At 45.0% G+C, this 21,739-nt stretch overlaps 1 protein-coding gene across 1 annotated transcript in view; it reads right to left on the bottom strand.

Annotated features, from left to right (window-relative positions):
• Positions 1–16,703, bottom strand: part of LOC122924027 (purine nucleoside phosphorylase) — a 65,694-nt gene extending 48,991 nt beyond the window's left edge. The window contains exon 1 of the mRNA XM_044274954.1: positions 16,569–16,703. Within this exon, the coding sequence (XP_044130889.1) occupies positions 16,569–16,597 (29 nt within the window). The 5' untranslated portion in view covers positions 16,598–16,703. The remainder of the gene's footprint in view (positions 1–16,568) is intronic.
• Between the last annotated feature and the right edge of the window lie 5,036 nt (positions 16,704–21,739).

The raw sequence follows: 21,739 nt of genomic DNA, 5'->3' as shown, positions 1-21,739 counted from the left end.
ACACCTGAGCATTTTACAGCGCGTTCCTACGCGCTGTAAAACGCTCAACAAGGAGAAACCAATGCTTCCCTATAGGAATGGTTCTCACCTGGGCGTTTTACAGCGCGTACGATCGTGCTGTAAAACGCCCGACGCTCAAACAAGTTCTTGAGCTTTTTTGGGGGCGTTTGTCGCGCGTTCCCGCACAAAAATATTCGGGAACGCGCGACAATGTGTGAAGGCCTGTCTCTGTATGAGCGATTGTAAACGCCCGTACAATCGCGCATACAGAGCGCTCGTTTCAGAACGCTCAGGTCTGAACCCAGGGTTAGTGTCCACCATGACATGCAGGATATTTCTTTTTTGGATTTGCGCCTGAGGGGGGACCCCTCCACCGGAAAAATCCATACATGTACCTATAGAAAGCCCTTAGCAGGAAATACGACCCTGCACGCTACATCCCGTCATCCGAAACATGTCATAGCGAACATACCGAGGGGCGAGATAATACGTGCAAGGAGGAACTGCACGGATGATGATTGCTTCATGATTGAAGCTGAAAATATCGCCCACAGATTACACAAGAGAGCTTATGCCAGAAGTCGGGTTTAGGATGTAATACGGCAGGTGTCTGAAATTGAAAGAGGGTCTCTGGTCCACCCAGAGCAGGAGAGTGTGTCTAGGGGTAGTGAACTCAGTGCTGTGGTTGCCAACAGGAACAAAACTAAAAACAAAAACTTCAAAAGTAATGGAAACAACAAAAGAAATCTGTTTGTTACACACTACATTACGGAGTTCTGGCATATGATAGAGAATGGACGGACATAGTTGCAGATGGGGTTAAATGTGCAGCCAGAAGAGCACCCACTATAGCTAACTATGTCAGTCCTAGCCTGTATCAGGACAAGAAAAAATCGCAGCCTGTCTGGCTCACCACCACCGCTCGCGGCAGGTCTAAAAAAGCAGACGGGGAAGGGTATGGGCTGGCGGGCTCCTCTCATTCACTATTTTCTATGCCTGTTTTAGGTGTAGAAAATGGTAAATGTGACACAGCTCGGAAGCTGTCTTATATTTAGAACTAAAAGGGGAAAGCAGTCGGCACTCCTCTGGCAGAGTCGTGGTGCTCGCGTCCAGGGTATGAAAAGCCCACTTACAATATGGAACAGAAGACCGGCACTTCACAGGTAGAATCTTCAAATGTCTTGAAGATTCTACCTGTGAAGTGCCGGTCTTCTGTTCCATATTAATTTAGAACTGGCGCCTCTTCATAACTTCGGTGGATACACCACCACCTATGGGTCTTTATTAAGACCGGCATCTAAAACGCCAGTCTTAATAAATGTTCCCCTATGTTTCTACTTTTAGAAATAGGTTTTGTACCCCATAAACAGACTGTCTAAGCTTCTGGGAGTAGAGAAAATGAGACGTGTGCACAGTGAGACCCATGGTAGGACTCCTTAGGAGTGTCCAGTGTAAAGAAGCTGTCGAAAATGAAAGGTGGAATCTGATTGGTTGCTCTGGGCAACTAAGGCTACTTTCACATTAGCGTTCGGGGGCTCCGCTTGCGAGTTCCGTTTGAAGGCTCTCACAAGCGGCCTCGAACGCATCCGCCCAGCCCTAATGCATTCTGAGTGGACTGCGGATCCGCTCAGAATGCATCAGTCTGGCAGTGTTTGGCCTCCGCTCCGCTCAGCAGGCGGACACCTGAACGCTGCTTGCAGCGTTCGGGTGTCCGCCTGGCCGTGCGGAGGCAAACGGATCCGTCCAGACTTACAATGGAAGTCAATGGGGACGGATCCGTTTGAAGGTGACACAATATGGTGCAATTTTCAAACGGATCCGTCCCCCATTGACTTTCAATCTAAAGTCTGGACGGATCAGTCTGCGGCTACTTTCACACTTAGAATTTATTTTACAATATAATGCAGACGTATTCGTTCTGAACGGATCCATCGTCTGCATTATATGAGCGGATCCGTCTCAGACGGATCCGCTCTGAACGCAAGTGTGAAAGTAGCCTAAGCAAGTTCTACTTTACACTGGTTTGATAAAAGACCCCATTGGTTTGAAGACAATTGACATTTCCCATTAGCAGCCATAAGGCCTTATGCACACGTCTGTGAAACACGGACCGTGGGATACCGGCCTGGATTTCTTGGTTGCTATGACGCCGTGCACTTCTTGCTTCCACCGCAGTACATTAATACACTGGTATAGATCAAGCGCATGGTGTCATAGCAACCAATGACGTGTGCATAAGGCCTTAAAGCTGTGGTAAAGGACTGCATTCTGAAACCACGTCTGAGGTGTGAAGACATAATGGCGTCATAACTCCTGACTTCCCATTTCTGCTGACAACATTCTCCTCCTGGATATCTCGCATACCTCAGACCATCTACAGATCAAAACATCCTGCGGTGCGAAGGTCATCACTCCTGCCAAACTATGTTTAGAAAACTACTGTAACTTTCTGCTAAAAATGTCTCGCATGAACACGGACACTGTCAGCAATCCTGTATTCTGAAGAATGCATTGGGGTACAAGCGCAAAACGAATAACATAACAAGGGACATTCCATACGGTATGTTCCAGTATCTTAAAGGGGTATTCCCATCACATACAATGGGGGTATATCGCTAGGATATGCCCCCATTGTCTGATAGATGCAGGTCCCACCTCTGGATATACAGAATATAGAGCATGCTGCGATTTTCACGCAACGCACAAGTGATGCGTGAAAATCACCACTCGTGTGCACAGCCCCATAGAAATGAATGGGTCAGGATTCAGTGCAGGTGCAATGCGTTCATCTCGCGCATTGCACCCACGCGGAATACTCGCCCGTGTGAAAGGGGCCATAACATTTCAGTAGTGAATATGACCCACCCTACTGATATATGAATGCACTCAATGGAAATCTCAGTCTATATAACATCATGAGATGTGGCGCCGTGCATGATGTCTCAAGACTATTACTGCAAGAAGTTACTGTAGTTTGATAACAGGATATGTAGTAACTATCCTGCATCTCAGAGAGTCTCTGACATCAGTCAATTTTACAATCAACATATAACTGTAAATGACAAGGAACACGTATCCTGTAACGCTACAGATAGCCAAACACCACCGCCCCCTATATGATAGTAACGTTTTTTATTTAAAACTTTTGAGAAGGAAAAAAACGACATGGCAGGCGTATGTGATCTACAGAAAAAATCCTATGGCCTCGTGTTCACACGAATGTGTGACGGCCGAGCCCGTGCTGCGGAAGGCAAATTGTGGCCCGCATTGCATGGGCACCAACCGTGGGGCTGCCGCATGGGGATCGCGGACCTATTTACTTGAATTGGGTCCGTGATCCGCATCCGACTGTCCGCACCACAAAAAAAAATTGTGTATGCACTACTTTTTTGCCGTTTAAATCTTCAATTGCCACCAGCCATATGTTCTATTAGAAGCTGTGGCAGTTATAGGGAGAGAGCTGCAGCAGAAAGGACATGTCCCCTGAGATGTCAGACGGAAGATAATCTAGTAGAGCAATAGGAGCAATGAATATGGAGAGATCTGGGCCCATGTGAGGTACAGGGCTGGTTCCTGCTTTGTTAGTAAGGTATTCTCATGTATTATATAATGTCTGATTTAAATTTTTTACATCAATCATGGCAAAACGCCTTTAATCTTGTTGTCCTGTAATTTTCATGAAAACAACACCACTTTAAAAAGGAAGTGTCATGGCCATCAACTGGCATAAGTCTGGCGTCTCTAAACCCCGGCCTTCCACTGTTAATGCCAGGAGAAGCCAAGGCCAGGAACATTTGCAGAAGGAATGCATTACAGTCACATGTTGGAGATGTGGTTCCTCTAAGCCATAATCTGGTACTGCTTAGAGGGGGATGTCTAAGGAATTTCTAGTCTTCATCCTTAACCCCTGCAGGTCTCTGTTTTGCAGAATTCTTACAGATTGTAGTGTAGTAGATAATCAGAAACAAGGCCAAAGATTACTGACTAGGTGATTTCCCTTTAAATAGGTTGTCAGGCCAGAAGTGTTCTTTGAGCGCAGGTTGTCTCCAGCAGGCCATGGCTTAAGACAGGAGTGAGAGCAGCAGAGGAAGAGGGATCCAGTTGCCTAGCAACTGACCACCGCTAGAGGCCACTGAATGGGACACTGTACTGGAACCAGGTGAGGTGAGTTACAATACTCCCCTTCTTAGGGCCCCACTCTAAGGGGATTTCATGAGGCAGGAGAGGATACATCAAGTGGTATTTCCTAATGAGCTGGGAGCATGAATTTTCACTTTAGGAACCCAAATTCACAGGATCATATCCCTTTCAAATAATAAGATAAGAGTATTCCACTGACTTTTTCCTATTCCAGAATGTGTTCAATCTTGAAATCTGCTGTGAAAAAGCAGAGGCAGAGGGTGTCTTTATCTTCATAGAAACCATCTTGATGACCAAAGGGTGCAGATGGGATATATGGGAACTATTAAGGATTTACATTTTACCTTAAAAAAGGTATTTCCATCTGAGACAATGGGGGGCATATAGCTAGGATATGCCCCCATTGCCTGATAGGTGCAGGTCCCACCGATGGGACCCGCTCCTGTATTGTAATGGAGTGGGGAAAGTGGTGGTTGGAGGACCCCGGGTTTCCCCGGGTCTAGCCACCACCAAGTGTTCTCTCCATAGGAGTGAATGAGAGTGCATTGTGCTTGTGTGGCCACCTCTGGGACCCGCACCTATCAGACATTGGGGGCATATCTGTTACAACCAGACAGCTGAGAAGCTCTGACAGAGGCCTTTCAGAACCTCCTCCTTGAGTTTTCTTTGTTGTGGTATTCAGTTCCTCATCTCGTTAGCCTCTCTCAGCTGTCATGTAGTTGGACTGATTGCTTCCCTTTAAATTCCTCCCCATAATGCTTTACTGGGCGGCTTATACTTCTTCCTGGAGTGTGTGTGCATGCTGATCCTGTTTCCCAGTCTGCTACAAAGTTAAGTGCTGTACATTTATCTGTTATTTTCTGTTTGCTGGATCCTCCGTGTCTGGTGTAGGGAGCCGGTGGTCGTGTCCCCTCACTATTGTAGGGTGTTCAGGGGTTATATAGTTGAGGTACGTGGATATGCAACCATCCACCTTTGGGATCTTTGCATAGGCTGAGCAGCCAGGGAAATTGCTAGGTCTTGTGCAGGGGTCTCCCTTTTGCTTCCTTAGCTTTGGATCCAGTGAGTCATATATGCATGTTGCTTTGTCTTGTTTCCTGTACACCGTCCGTGACAATATCCTAGTGATATGCCCCCATTGTCTGAGACAGGAAAACTCCTTTAAGAAAGCCAAAATATAACTGGGTTAAACTGCTTAAAGGGGTTGTCCGGGTATAGAGCTGAACCCGGACATATCCCCATTTTCACCCAAGCAGCCTCCCTGACTTGAGTATCGGAGCAGTTCATGCTCTGATGTTCTCCTTTGCCCCGCGCTAAATTGTGCAGGGCAAAGGCATTTTCTGGAGTTCCGGTGACGAACCGGGCTCTACATAGGGCTGCCAGGCGGAGGCTTTCGCCCAGCAGTGAGCACGGTGACGTCACCGTCACTGATGGGTGGGCTGTAGCGCTGCCCTAGCCTGTAAAACTGCTAGGGCAGTGCTAAAGCCTGCCCATCAGTGACGGTGACGTCACCAAACACACTGCTGTGTGGAAGCCTCCGCCTGGCAGTGTGTTATTGTAAATAAAAGAGCCCTTGCCCTGCGCGATCCAGCACAGGGCAAGGGAGAGCATCAGGGGGGCTGCCTGGGTGAAAATATGGGTATGTCTGGGTTCAGCTCTGAATCCGGACAACCCCTTAAGGACACAGGACGTACCGGTACGCCCTATTTCCCGAGTCCTTAAAGGGAACCTGTCAGCGGGATTTTCTGTATAGAGCTGAGGAAATGGGTTGCTAGATGGCCACTAGCACATCCGCAATACCCAGTCCCCATAGCTCTGTGTGTTTTTATTGTTTCAAAAAACCTATTTGATATATATGAAAATTAACCTGAGATGAGTCCTGTCCCTGACTCATCTCACGTACAGGACTCATCTCAGGTTAATTTGCATATGTATCAAATCGGTTTTTTGAAACAATAAATGCACACAGAGCTATGGGGACTGGGTATTGCAGATGTGCTAGTGGCCAACTAGCAACCCATGTCCTCAGCTCTATGCACAAAGTCCTGGTGACAGGTTCCCTTTAAGGACACAGGACGTACCGGTACGTCCCGACTTAAAATCGGGATTCCGGCGCCGCGGGGGTTAATCGGAACGGGACGCCGGCTGAAATCATTCAGCCGGCATCCCGTAACAACGCAGGGGGGGGTCATTTGACCCCCCTGTATCGGCGATCGCAGAAAACCGCAGGTCAATTCAGACCTGCGGTTTTCTGCGTTTCCGGTCCATTCGGGTCTCCTGTGACCCGATGAACCAGAAAAAGACTGCGATCGGTGGCGTAATTATACACCACCAATCGCAGTCCGAGGATTTGGAGAGGCGGTGCTGGCCCTGGTGCTGAACGCCGCTGTCCAGGGTGCTGATTGGTGCAGGGGAGAGAGGCACGAGATTCAAACTTCCTGCGCTCCTCTCTCCCCTCCTCTTCCTGTCCAGCACCCTGATCGTGCAGCATCGTCCTGTGTCCCCCTAATCGCCATCCATCACCCTCCTGCACCCATTGCCACCCAGGTAGGTTAGGGTCAGTGAGGGAGAGGCACCGTTAGGCAGGGAAAGAAGGGAAAAGTAAGTTAGGGAAAAAAAATGAAAAAGTACTTTTATTCCAAACTTCCATCTATCCATCTAACCCTAACCCAGACCTCCCCCCTGCCACTTGCCCCCCCCCCTCCCCACACCGTTTCCGCCAATATATTCCCACAAAGCGGGCGAGGTATGGGGTGAAGCTATACAAAATTTGTGAGAGTACCTAAGGGTACACTTACAAATTTCGTGTGTACGAGGGGAGAGATTCCCGTATTCAACCCCCAGAATGTCCCCCCACTCTGGGTGTTAGCGGGAAACTCGTGTGGGACCTTATGTACCCACTGCTGGATAATGGTTACCACTTGTACGTGGATAACTTTTATACCAGCATTCCCTTGTTCAGGTCCCTTGCTGCCAGATCCACGTTCGCTTGTGGGACCGTGCGGAAAAATCTACGCGGCCTCCCTGCCTACCCCCTCCAGGTACCTATCCCCAGGGGTGAGACCCGTGCACTTGACAGTGGAAACATACAGACAGAGCCATACATATTGGGCATCGTCGCGTGCGTAAAAGTCGTCGCTATAAAAATAACTTTTGACCAAACGCCTCGGATGAACGGTGTTAAAAATATAAAATAAAAACTGTGCCAAAACACCAATTTTTGGGCAAAATTTCAATTTGAATCAATTTTGCCGGTAATAAAGCAAGGTTTAACAGCCAAACAAAACTAAATATTTATTGCCCCGATTCTGTAGTTTGCAGAAACACCCCATATGTGGTCGTAAATGGCTATATAGCCGCACGGCAGGGCATAGAACGAAGGGAACTCCATACGGTTTCTGGAAGGCAGATTTTGATGGACAGTTTTTTTTTTTGACACCATGTCCCATTAGAAGCCCCCCCTGATGTAGCCTAGACTAGAAAATCCAAAAAAGTGACCCCATCTAAGAAACTGCACCCCTCAAGGTATTCAAAAGTTACTTTACAAACTATGTTAACCCTTTAGGTGTTCCACAAAACTAAATAGCGAATGTAGAAACAATTTTAGAATTTAATTTTTTTGTTACATTGCCTCAAAAAAGAGTAATATAGAGCAACCAAAAATCAAATTTACCCCAAAAATAGTCCCAAAACAACAACCACCTTATCCCGTAGTTTCCTAGATGGGGTCACTTTTATGGAGTTTCTACTCTAGGGGTGCATCAGGGGGCTTGAAAGGGTACATAGTGTAAATAAACCAGTCCAGCAAAATCTGCCTTCCAAAAACCATATGACGTTCCCCTTCTTCTATGTCCTGCCGTTTAGCCAAATAGTAGTTTACGACCACATATGGGGTGTTTCTGCAAACTACAGAATCAGGGCAACCCATTTTAAGTTTTGTTTGGCTGTTAACCCATTTTTTCCAGTAATAAAGTAAGGGTTAAAATGGAAAATTTTCCAAAAAATAGAAATTTCTAAATTGTTTCTCCATCTGCCATTAACTCTTGTGGAACACCTAAAGGGTTAACAAAGTTTGTAAACCCTGTTTTGAATACCTTGAGGGGTGTACTTTCTTAGATGGAGTCACGTTTTTGAAATTTCTATTCTAGGGGTGCAACAGGGGGCTTCAAATGGGACATGGTATAAACAAAACCAGTCCTGCAAAATCTGCCTTCCAAAACCCATATGGTGTTCCCCTCCTTCTATGTGCTACCGTTCGGCCAAACAGTAGTTTACGACCACATATGGGGTGTTTTTGCAAACTACAGAATCAGGGCAACCCATATTGAGTTTTGTTTGGCAGTTAACCCTTGTTTTACTCCTGGAAAAAATTTATTATATTGGAAAATGTTCCAAAAAATAGAAATTTCTAAATTGTTTCTCCATCTGCCATTAACTCTTGTGGAAGACCTAAAGGGTTAACAAAGTTTGTAAAAACAGTTTTGAATACCTTGAGGGGTGTAGTTTCTAGAATGGGGTTTTGGGAGGTTTCTATTATCCAAGCCTCACAATATGACTTCAAACCTGAACTGGTCCATAAAAAGTGGGATTTTGAAGATTTCAGAAAAATTTCAAAATTTGTTTCTAAACTTCTAAGCCTTGTAACATCCCCAAAAAATAAAATATCATTCCCAAAATGCTACAAACATGAAGTAGACATATGGGGAATGTAAAGTCATAGCAATTTTGGGCGGTATTACTATGTATTACAGAAGTAGAGAAACTGAAACTTTGAAATTTGCAAATTTTTTAACATTTTTGATAAAAATGTTATTTTTTTATGGAAAAAAATTAACTTTTTTGACCCAATTTTAGCAGTGTCATGAAGTACAATATGTGACGAAAAAACAATCTCAGAACGGCCTGGGTAAGTCAAAGCGTTTTAAAGTTATGAGCACTTAAAGTGACACTGGTCAGATTTGCAAAAAATGGCCTGGTCCTTAAGGTGAAAATGAGCCTGGTCCTTAAGGGGTTAAAGCAGTTGTCCCACAAAAAGTATTCTACAGTTTTCAAACCAGCACCTAGATCTGAATACTTTTGTAGCTGCTTGTAAATTTAAAATGTAGTATAGCTTCTGAGTTATTCAATCTGTATAGCGCCACCTACTGTTTGCTGTTTTTCTAATTTCTCTGCCATGATCACTAAGATGGAAGCACATGCTCAGTGCTGTCCACCAACTGCCATGAGCTGCAGCAGAAAGTGCACACCCCTAAGAATGGACCCGTCTCCTAAACTGACAGCTTGAAATGAATCCAGCAGAACAACTGGAGCAATGACTGGGGATATCTCCGGATCCATGTGAGGTACAGGGCTGGTTCTAACATGTACTAAATTGTGTATGATTTTCTTCCATAAACTATTAATAGTGTTTTGCCAGAGGACTCAAAGACGGGATTGTTGTACGCAGACTCCGTCCAAGCTTCGACAAATTATTCTCATGGGCACTAACATATTTACGAAGATATTGTTTATAAAAGCGGTTTTCCACTCTTTAGATAGTGATGGACCTAGGTCATCAATATCAGACATATGGGGTACAACACCCGGCACCCCCCACCAATAAGGTATTTTCAGAAGGCGCCGACACCAGAAACAAAATAATGGATGGAGCCGAATGCAGAAGGTGAAAAATCTCTTGAAGAAGATGCGGGACAAAGGAGCCGTTTAGACATCCATGGTTGGCTGAAATTACTAATTAACATGCGGCCCATAAAATCTTTTGGCCCCTGCCTTTTTATTGAGATACATAACTTCCTGCGACATCTTTATAGAGACCATAAAATAAAAATAATGTCTGTATAGCAATAAAACCCTTTAAAGTCCATGTATTAACCTGTTCACTGCCAGGGCACTTTTCACACTTTAACAAACACAAAAAAATGTATTATAATTTTTTTTTTTTAAACACGGTATTGTCAAAATGGCACCCAACACTTTACATTCCTAGACACGATTGTGTGTAACCTAGAATATATGAAAATTCCTATTTGTGTCTAGAAGAACCTGAGATGCACAAGACCTAAAAATAAAACTCTGTCCCTGGCGGCAAAAGGGCTGTCACATCTTGAGAACAGTTTTATAGCGCTTACTCCATCCGCAAAAATGGCTATATGAAAAAAGGATCGCACACAGGCGGCTTCCGCGTTTTTTTCTTTCTTGCTCCCATACATCAGCAAGTCTGATCCACAGAAACGCAACAAAATACAACCTGCACTGAGTTTCTAAGATTTGGCCTACGGATATGTGAACAAAATGGATGTGTGAATAGCCCCATGTGCTGTCCGTTTTTAAAGCACACCACACAGAAAAGAAAAATGGTTGTGTGAATAAGCCCTCAGCATGAAGCTACCCCAACAAACCGCTGATCGCTGCAGGTAATCTGCGCTAAACCTCTGGATGCTCATGTCCTCTCCACGAGTGCTGTTAGGGAAATACTTTACTGTGTTACAAATTAATACTGGATTACTTATAGACTAGCAGTGATGGCCAGTTCGCATTGTTCGCCCGCGAACATATGCGGGCTGCCGTCTTTTTTCACAAGTCCGGCGAGGCACAGGTAAGCCTGTGCCTGTGCGCGAGTCGGTCTGAAAACAAGTGCGGTCAGCGTGAGCAGGCAGTTCCGAGAACAGCCACGGGGGCCTTCATCGGGCTGTTCTCAGAACTGCCTGCTCCCGGTGACCGCATTTGTTTTCAGACCGGCTCGCGGCCAGGCACAGGTAAGAGCTTACCTGTGCCTCGCCGGACTTGTGAAAAAAGATGGCAGCCCTCATATGTTCGCGGGCGAACAATGCGAACTGGTCATCACTGCAGACTAGCAAGGTGGAAGCGACTGTTTGTAGAGGCCCTCAGCTGGGTTTCATACTGGCCCCTAGAAGCACTTTGGTCCAGTCTAACATGCAGGGAACCTGTATGCAACACAAACACACAAAAGTAGGTTGCATGTAAGGCAATATGCTAAAGATATCCATAGCTCACCAGGGAAAGACATGAAGGTGTCACAAGTGGCTGAACATTCAGTGGGCGGAGGTGTTTAATTAGTAATACTGCAGTTCTACCAGCAAAACCACCCATCCATTAAAATGATTGCTGAAAGCTGCAGTTTTATGGATAAAACTGGTATTACAGGCAAAATCACGTGGCTAGATAACAAGCTGTGTGGGCAGGGCTTCCAATATACGCGCCAGCCGCTCCGTCTGTTCTCACAGTTATAGAGCCATGGGGGGGGGGGGAGTCCACATCATTTTTTTGCAGACATTAATTGGGACATACCTCTTAATCATTGAATTCAGGTGTTTCATTCAGTCCCATTGCCACAGGTGTATAAAATCCAGCACCTAGCCATGCATTCTACTTTTACAAACATTTCTGGAAGAATGAGTCGTTCAAGAGCTCAATGAATTCCAGCCTGATCCTTTAATAGGATATCAGAACAAGTCCGTTCATGACATTTCTTCCCTTCTAGATATTCCATCATCAAGTGTGAGTGGTTATTGTGGCAAAGTAGATGTGTTTAGGGAACCACGACAACTCAAAGTTACAGAGTTGGGGTCGCCAAGTGTTGAGGCACTTAGGGGTTTCTGGAGGATGCGCCTCATTTATGACGAGGCACACACACCTTGTCATAAATGAGGCACATCCTCCAGCAGTCCAGAGTTGGCATACATTTCTGGCTTCATTTGCGCCAAAAAACTGGCTTAAATTAAAATGAATCTGTCCATGCCCCTTCCCGCCCTTGCCACGTCCCCTTTCTGATAAGCCTTACATCACCAAGCACAGTGCCAAGCGTCAGATGGAGTGATGTACACTGCCACTGGCCGATGGAGCAGTGGGAACATGTTCTGTGGAGTGATGAATCATGCTTCGCTGTCAGTCTGAGTTTGAATGCCAGGAAAACGGTACCTCCCTGGCTGCATTGTGCCAACTGTAAAGTTTGATGGAGGAGGAATAATGCTATGCAGGGACAGACTGGGAACTTAAAGGGGTTATCCGACACTAACAAATGCTCCCCCATAAGCCGGGCCCCTCACATTAATTCTACTTACCTGGCTCCCCGCACCGCCCCTGCTGCTGCTCCCCGTGCACAGATGAAAACATCTGGGGGTGGGTGGTATAGGGAGAAGGCAGCCAATGGCAGGTGGTGTCGCCAATAGTGGGGAGCCAGGTAAGTAGAATCAGTGTGAGGAGCCCGGCATATGGGGGAGCATTTGTTGGTGTTAGATAATCCCTTTTAAGTGGCCCTGGAAAAAAACGTGGCTCCATGTTGTAGCTGGGTCCCAATGGTCTAAGGTGGGAAAACAGAAGTAGATAGGGACAGCATAAGTAGGCAGGGACAACAGAAGTATATAGGGACAGCATAAGTAGGCAGGGACAACAGAAGTATATAGGGACAGCATAAGTAGGCAGGGACAACAGAAGTAGACGGCCCTGAAATACCTTTGTGCAGCACAAAATACCGCCCCAGCAGAACCAAATACCACACTTCACCACAAAATACTGTCACACTCACCACAGTATTCAACTTTATCACTGTCCTGAGGATCGTGATACAATTAAATTCAGAAGGACACCTGCAGCCGCTGGCCAGGTGCTTAAGTACCTGATGCGCCAACATTAATTTGAGAGCATTGGATCATTATGTACCCAGCTAGCGGCTGTAAGGAGGGCTCGGATGGCCCTCTGGGCATTGTCCCCCTGGGAAATCTTTCTGTAGGTCTATGGCCAGTCCTTCCCAGATGTTATGGTGTTATTTTTCAGGGTTTTACTTAAGCTCCTTAGTTCCAATGAAGGGAAATCTTAGCATACACGATATTTAGAACAATTGTATGCTTCCAACTTTGTGGGAACAGTTTGGGAAGGCCCTTTTCTGTTCCAGCATGGCGGTGCCCCAGTGCACAAAGCAAGGTCCATAAAGGCATGGATGAGTGGAAGAATTTGACTGGTCCTCACACAGCCCTGAACACCTTTGGGATGAGCTGGAACATAGATTGTGAGCCAGGGATTTTTGTCCAACATCAGCTTACAACCTCTCAATTCTTTTGGGGATTCACATCCCAACCTATCCCTTGGTTGAACTTGATGGACGTATGTCTTTTTTCAACCGTATTAAAGGGAACCTTGAGATGTGTCCTGTACGTGAGATGAGTCCAGCGTAAAGGAGCGCAAACACCGCCCCGCATCCTCAGAATATCCTCCTTGCTCCCCGACGTCAGCCAGCCAGCCAGAGCGCCATAATCTTGCGATGCGCGAGCTAGCTCATGCGCAGTGTTCTCATAGTGTTCCTTCCCTGTGCTGGCTCACGCATCGCGAGATTACGGCGCTCTGGCTGTCTGACGTCAGGGAGCAAGGAGGAGATTCTGAGGATGCGGGGCGGTGCTGCGCTCCTTCACGCTGGACTCAACTCACATACAGGACACATCTCAGGGTAATTTACATATGAATCAAATCGTTTTTTTCCCACAATAAAAGCACACAGAGCTATGGGGACTGGGTATTGCGGATGTGCTAGCGGCCATCTAGCAACCCATGTCCTCTGCTCTATACACAAAATGACAGGTTCCCTTTAACTATGTAAAATAATTTTTCTGGATAAAGGGCAAGAATTCCCACAGACACACTCTGAAACTCTGAAATCTTGTAGAAAGCCTTCTGAGAAGAATAGAATCTGTTTTTCCCACAAAGGGGGGGGGGGGGGGTAACCAAGACCATATTAATCCCTAAAGATTTACAGTGGGATGTCATAAAAGCTCCTGTAAGTGTAATGTGTAGGTGTCCCAATATTGTTTGTTCATATACAGTCATGTGAAAAAATTAGGACACCCTTTGAAAGCATGTGGTTTTTTGTAACATTTTTAATAAAAGGTTATTTCATCTCCGTTTCAACAATACAGAGAGATTAAAGTAATCCAACTAAACAAAGAAAACTGAAGAAAAGTCTTTTCAAGATCTTCTGTAAATGTCATTCTACAAAAATGCCTATTCTAACTGAGGAAAAAGATAGGACACCCTCACATGTATTCCCTCTTAAATTGGCTCAGATCTCACACAGGTATATCACACCAGGTGCACATAATTAGTAGATCGTTACTCTGCATGTTGAATGAGGCTTGCCCTATTTAAACCTCAGACATTTAGTTTGGTGTGCTCCTGACTGTTGAAGTGAGAGTGAGCACCATGGTGAGAGCAAAAGAGCTGTCGGAGGACTTCAGAAAAAAGATTGTAGCAGCCTATGAGTCTGGGAAGGGATTTAAAAAGATCTCAAAAGATTTTGAAATCAGCCATTCCACTGTCCGGAAGATAGTCTACAAGTGGAGGGCTTTCAAAACAACTGCCAACATGCCCAGGACTGGTCGCCCCAGCAAGTTCACCCCAAGAGCAGACCGCAAGATGCTAAAAGAGGTCTCCAAAAACCCTAAAGTGTCATCTCGAGAACTACAGCAGGCTCTGGCTACTGTTGATGTAGAAGTACATGCCTCTACAATCAGAAAGAGACTGTACAAGTTTAACTTGCATGGGAGGTGTGCAAGGAGGAAACCTTTGCTTTCCAAGAGAAACATCCAAGCCAGACTGACATTTGCCAGAGATAAAGTTGACAAAGACCAGGACTTCTGGAATAATGTTCTTTGGACAGATGAGTCCAAAATTGAATTATTTGGACACAACAGCAGAGGACATGTTTGGCGTAAACCAAACACAGCATTCCAAGAAAAGAACCTCATACCAACTGTGAAGCATGGAGGTGGAAGTGTCATGGTTTGGGGCTGCTTTGCTGCAGCAGGACCTGGTCAGCTCACCATCATAGAATCCACGATGAATTCTACTGTGTATCAGAAGGTGCTTGAAGAACATGTGAGACCATCAGTTAGAAAATTAAAGCTGAAGCGGAACTGGACCATGCAACATGACAATGACCCAAAACATACTAGTAAATCAACCAAAGATTGGCTGAAAAAGAAGAAATGGAGAGTCCTGGAATGGCCAAGTCAAAGTCCAGATTTGAATCCCATTGAGATGCTGTGGGGTGACTTGAAAAGGGCTGTACGTGCAAGAAACACAGCTGAAAAAGTTCTGCATTGAGGAGTGGGGTAAAATTTCCTCAGACCGATGTCGAAGACTGGTAGATGGCTACAAGAACCGTCTCACTGCAGTTATTTCAGCCAAAGGAGGTAACACTCGCTATTAGGGGCAAGGGTGTCCTATCTTTTTCCTCAGTTAGAATAGGCATTTTTGTAGAATGACATTTACAGAAGATCTTGAAAAGACTTTTCTTCAGTTTTCTTTGTTTAGTTGGATTACTTTAATCTCTCTGTATTGTTGAAACGGAGATGAAATAACCTTTTATTAAAAATGTTACAAAAAACCACATGCTTTCAAAGGGTGTCCTAATTTTTTCACATGACTGTAGGAGGAGGCTTATCAAACTGGTGTAAAGTTGGAGCTGTAAAAAAAAATGGAAGGTGGTTGCTAACTAAGCCAGTTCTACTTTACACCAGTTTAATCAATCTCCCCCATAGTCTAAATACTGTAGAGCAGTTTCTAACTTGATGGCGGTATCACATCACAAAAAACATTAAACGGCATTGAAATAGTCAAGGTTTCTTGCAACAGTTTATTTAACTTGTGAAGTGTCAAGATAAGAATTGCTTTGTGGATATACCATATATATATATATATGAGCTATTTAGGGCTCATGCACACAAGCGTATTTTCTTTCCGTGTCCGTTCTGTAAGCGGAACCATTCACTTCAACGGGTCTGCAAAAAAAACGGAAGTTACTCCGTGTGCATTCCGTTTCCATATGTCCATATTTCCGTTCCTCAAAAAAATAGAACGTGTCCTATTATTGTCCGCATTACGGACAAGGATAGCACTGTTCTATGAAGGGCCAGCTGTTCTGTTCCGCAAAATAGGGAATGTACACGGATGTCATCCGTATTTTTTGCGGATCGGTTTTTTTTGAGGACCGCAAAATACATACGGTCATGTGCTTGAGCCCTTATACGTGTGTTCGTGTGTGTACTGTATCTAAAAATGTACGCACGCACAAACACACATGCCAGCTCCCACTGGTACACACAAAAAAGTGATAATCAGCATAGACATAGCAACGTAAGTGTGTCATCAGCATGGAGGAGTGTGACACACATTAGACATAGACATCCACACACATCTGAGCATCACCACCTCCCTTACAGCTAGTCCTTTTTAATCCTCTTTCTCCATGCCCCACACAGAGGAGCATTTGTTGTCCTCCTCCATGTTATGCATTGTCTGCCAAGGTAATCTGATGTTCTGGATGTCTACTGGATTATGTGAAGCAGGAGCACTGCAATGGTTAACAGCCCCCTCATCCCCTCCTCCCATCACGTCGCCTCTTCATATGGATATACTACCTGCTGCTATCCTCTTTGCAGTGAGCCATGGCAGTGCTGTCCAAGGATGATGCTCTGTCACAGTCGCTTCCTTCGGGATGTGGCTTTGAGTTTGTCACTGTGACACTTTATCCACCTGACTGATGTCAGAGGTGACTTCATCGGAGGCAAGTCCCTCATCAGCCAATGGTGAAGGATCTCCATGGAAAGATGCTGCATTGTGAGCTGGCCAGGGCAGAGGGAGGGGTGTGGTGTAACATGTAGCTGCCAGCCTGGAGACTAGAAGCTTGGAGAAGCACACAAAAGATCCCAGAACCGAAACCTCATCTAATATTCGTAATCTTCTCCTGTGTATAATTTAAGGCTACTTTCACACTAGCGTTATTCTTTTCCGGCATAGAGTTCCGTCACAGGGGCTGTATACCGAAAAAGAACTGATTAGTTTTATCTCCATGTATTCTGAATGGAGAGCAATCCGTTCAGGATGCATCAGAATGTCTTCAGTTCAGTCTTTTTGCCTTTTCAGGACGGAGATAATACCGCAGCATGTTGCAGGATCCGGCATTTTTTTCTATTAAAATGCATTAGTGTTCCGGCAAAATGGATCTGGCATTGTGGTCTGCGCATGCTCAGACCACAAAAAATGTGAAAAAAAATAAATGCCGGATCCGTTTTTCCGGATGACACTGGAGAGACGGATCCGGCACTTCAATGCATTTGTCATACGGATCAGGATCCTGATCCGTCTGACAAATGCCATCAGTTTGCATCAGTTTTGACTGAACTGCCTGCCAGAATCCTCTGCCACAAATGTGAAAGTACCCTAACAGACCAGACGTGTGCAGTTTATGTGGCTTCAGTCATGGGAATTTTCACCTTCGATAGGACTGAAGACATTTAGGAAAACGACCACAAAATGCTGTTTCATTCTTGTTTTACACACACCCATTTGCAATACGGATTCTATGTTTTTAAAGGTGGTCCACCAAGAAATGCCCAGTTTTTAATAGGTTAGTTTTATGCTGGGATATGAGCAGTAGATGTTGTAGGCCCAGAGCCTGAAGCTGCTTTACTGAGTGGGGATGATTTACTAAGAATGGCTTTTTATGGCAGACTTAGATTTCCTCCTACGCTTCCATAAGATTCGGCTAATTTATGACAAGGCGGGCACCTCATCATAAATTAGGATAATCTACGTCAGTCCATTCGCCTGGAGAGAAAAACGACTCCAGCCCATGACGGGAGTCATTTTTCGCCAATATTTGCCTCACATAGTACATCTATGACAGCAGAGGAACGGGGAATAGTAGAAAGTAGCAATCTTGACTTCTTATCTTCTGTGCTACGAAGTACTGCAGATAGTAGTCCAAGGCTGTGGTGAACGATTCCCTTTAGGGCTGCTTCACAGAAACGTGTGCCGGCTGGACCCGTATTGCAACCCACGCAAACAGCAAGTACGCAGTATACTGGCACCGGATCACGGATGTGGACCCATTCAATTGAATGGGTCTGCAAACCGGAAGGTGCATTGTGGAATGCAGCCATGAAGCGCTATGAAGTGCTTCCGTGGGGTTTCTCTTCGTGCCTCTGCACCCAGCAAGCAGGGTCTACAGAAACCATCAGAATGTGTTTGCACGACATTGGACCACGATCCAATCATCCCACTGCAGGTGTTGCATTGATCTTATGCCACTGCTCTCAAAAACTATCATGATGCATTGCATGAAAGCAATGTAGGCAGGAATAGAGATCTATCCCCTTCAGTGATGAGTCCTGTCTTTGTCTTAGACACAGTGATAACCAGAGATTGGTTTGAAGACCACGTGGGCAATGGCATGAAATGGCCTTCGCACTCCCGGGATTATGGTGTGGGGTGGCATAATATACAGTGCCGAACTCCTCTAGTATTTATTTCAGGTACACTAACACCTCGGCATTACATTGATTTGGTGGGAACCTGTGTAATTACCATTTTTCCAAGGTGTCACAGGAGGCCTTTTTGTCAACAGGACAATGCAAAGCCACATGTTGCTCATTCTACTGTAAACAGCTTGCATGGCCTAAATGTGCTACCACGGACTGCAGTGTCTCTGGACATCTCTGTCAAGCACATCTGAGACCTCATTGGTTGGCAATTGCAATAGGAGCTGCCAGCAGCGTATCTTGATGATTTGCGTGCCCAAGTGCATTCAATGTGGCAGAGCATTCCCAAGACAATCATTAATAACCTCATTGATAACATGCCGAGACGTATAAGTGTGTTTATTTCTGCACTTGGCGCTCATACTCTATACTAAATAAACCAAGGTGTTTTGAATATTTTGTTACCATTTGCATATAATTTACATGTCGATCGATTCTGTGATTTCCATAATTTCACAACTTTTCCTTCTTGGGATTTCAATTTCAATGTTGAGTGGCATAGTTAGTATCTGAAAAATATAAGACATTTTATAATTCACACTGTTTGTTTATTTCAAATGTAAAGGTTAGTTACTAATTTAGTTTTTTTTGTTTTTCAAAGGTGGAAAGATAATTTAATTGGGCACTGTCCTTTTAACAAACTTTTCATCAATAGTACAAGTGAATATAAGAACCTTATTAGAGAGAATTGCTTCTTTCTCCACTTTTCCTGCCTCTCGTACTGATATTTCACCCTCAATTCACTGTGTGACACAGTGAAGGGTATGGTCTGGGAGGACAGGTATTTTCCTCCCAGTGTGTGCTGCTGGGTTGATTTGCATCCAGGTGGGGTCAAACACCGGACTGGATTTTAGTGCTGGTCCGGGTTTTGAGAACACCTAGCTATCCTTAAAAGATAGCTGGGCTCAGCAGCAAAGTATCTCTGTTTTGGGATCTGAGGCATGATGCCGTGCTAGAGGGCTGAGAGACGCACGCTGGGAAACAGGCCTCCTAAAGCCTGTTGTGGATCGCTGGAGATTGTTTCGCCAGCAAGGTGATTTTGTTGTTCTGTGGACTTTACTTTGTGTGAACTAAGACAGAAAAATGTTGTTTTGTTTTTGCCTTGTGTGTGAATAAACACTGAAGTTTTTTTTACAAACAGTTTTTTTGCCTCTTTTCTACGTCCGCTTACCTTGCCTACCAGAGCAAGTCTTGAAAGACTAGATTAACTAGCCTACTGAGGTATCAGGTTACATGTTGCACATAGATGTCTATGGATGGGGATGTGGGAGGAGGAAATAGCTTCAGAGTGCTGGTGGTGGCTCTAGTAAGTTTTTTTTAATCTCACCCCCAGGACAGATTATGGAGTCTCAGCTGTAGCTCCTGCTCTCTCAATGGGTTAGAGGGCTGCAGGTTGGGCCCCAGTTTAGTGAAATGAGGAATGGAGGATGAGAGAGCAGCCACAGGCTGTCTGCAGTGGGGGACCACACAGACCTACATCTCCATAACTTGTCAGTCTGGTCTCAGGTGATGTATTATAGTTATAGTACTATGAAAACTTTTTAGGCAGGTGTGGAAATAACGCTTACAAGTAAGATTGCTTTCAATAAATAGAAGAGTTAAAGGGAGGGCTACTTTAAACTGCTGACATTGTCCTATAAACAGTTAACAAATCTTAATTTTGTTTCCCTTTTCTGTGACTGATGTAAAAAAATTTTTTTTTAAGATATATGCTGTAAGGGACCGCCTTCCTTTCAGGGGGTCGCAACCACATACTTCTTCAGGACACCAGGATATAGGGGCCAAACTGTGCTTTATTGTGGCACGTCAGCAAATACAGGTAATGAAGTCACAGCTTCACCTAAACACGTGTGACATCCACACAAAATAATAAACACTTGCCCGGCTAGGCTCTAACTAATACATATAACGTATCTCCCTGACTCACCTACATAGCACAGATCACACAATGTCTCAGGTGCAGCTTTCTCAGCCAATCGTCCAGCAGCCTCCACGCTGTCACTACACCACGCACAGTTCCCCACAGGGAAGAAACTTGGCTACACAGCCTCGTGGCCCCTCAGCCCTGCTAGCTGAGACCACACAGAGCCTTGTAGGCCTCTGTTCCAGGATCACACTCTCCCCCCCCAGACTGACATACTGGGAGGTGCTTTATGCCGGCCTGATTACAGCAGGCCTCACCTACGATCACCTCAGGTAGAAGGAAATACCCGTCCTGTAAGGGTGTGGACTGGTAGATCCCACTTCCAGTCCTATCTGCCAATCCAAATAAAATCCAGCCCAGAATTAATAAATAAAACTGTCTCAGCAAAATCTCTTTTAGTTGTCTCACCCAGCTGAGGTACCTGAGTGGGACATACATGCCTTCCAGCATTGTTCCTATTACCACATATCCCCCCTCTTCTTCAGGCCGGAGGTCTGAGTATTATCCCACATTGTTACCATGCCCTCTGGAAGATGTGGCCCGTGACACGTGTGACACATTTTTTTCCTTTATTCTGCCACGCCTAGGCTAGCAGAGCTCGGTATTTCGTAAACACTGACTTTCTACCTAGTAGAAAATGCCTAAGGGCTTTCTGTGCCCAACTAATGACCAGATACTCTCTTTCTACTGTTTTCTGAGTGACAATGACACGCCCTCGCACTCTTTGATTCTTGCGCTCATGCATCCTTGCTTTAAATACCAAAAACAAGACACACATATAATGACATATTTTATTACAAAAATTTCACAATACACATCAAATAAATATAAAAGTTAGCAGCAATGTTAGAGGTGTTATTACACTGGATGTTCCCCCTGAACCTACAAGGCCTGAAATGACACAAGAAAAGGGACATATAAAGTTACAAATTACTGGTACAAAGTACACTATCTTGTAAGTGACACAATGTCATGACCCAGCTATTGCACAGTAATGGTATAGGTGCCCATATGGTTAATCCACGCGGATCCGAGTCCACAAAGAGACCACATCTTTAACATACGATGATCTAATGTCTGATGTTACAACCGCAACCAAATAGGCAACCAAATAATCACATATCAATGTTACATACTGCTGGAGTGTCATACAGACCGGGAGTGCAGTGGAACCACCAACCCCAACGCGCGTTTCGCCTACGCTTCCTCCTGAGACATGCCCCCTGAGACACTGCAGAAGTGTTTCTACTCCCCCACAAGTCGAAAAAGCAAGGGGAAATAATGGCCCATCATTTCATCATGATTTAGCGTATTTGTAACATCGAGTACATAAGTCCCAGTTCTC

Source organism: Bufo gargarizans, chromosome 1 (genome assembly GCF_014858855.1).
Source record: "Bufo gargarizans isolate SCDJY-AF-19 chromosome 1, ASM1485885v1, whole genome shotgun sequence".
Classification (NCBI taxonomy): domain Eukaryota; kingdom Metazoa; phylum Chordata; class Amphibia; order Anura; family Bufonidae; genus Bufo; species Bufo gargarizans.
The sequence above is the reverse complement of the archived record's forward strand: the minus strand, read 5'-3'. Positions and strand labels throughout refer to the sequence as shown.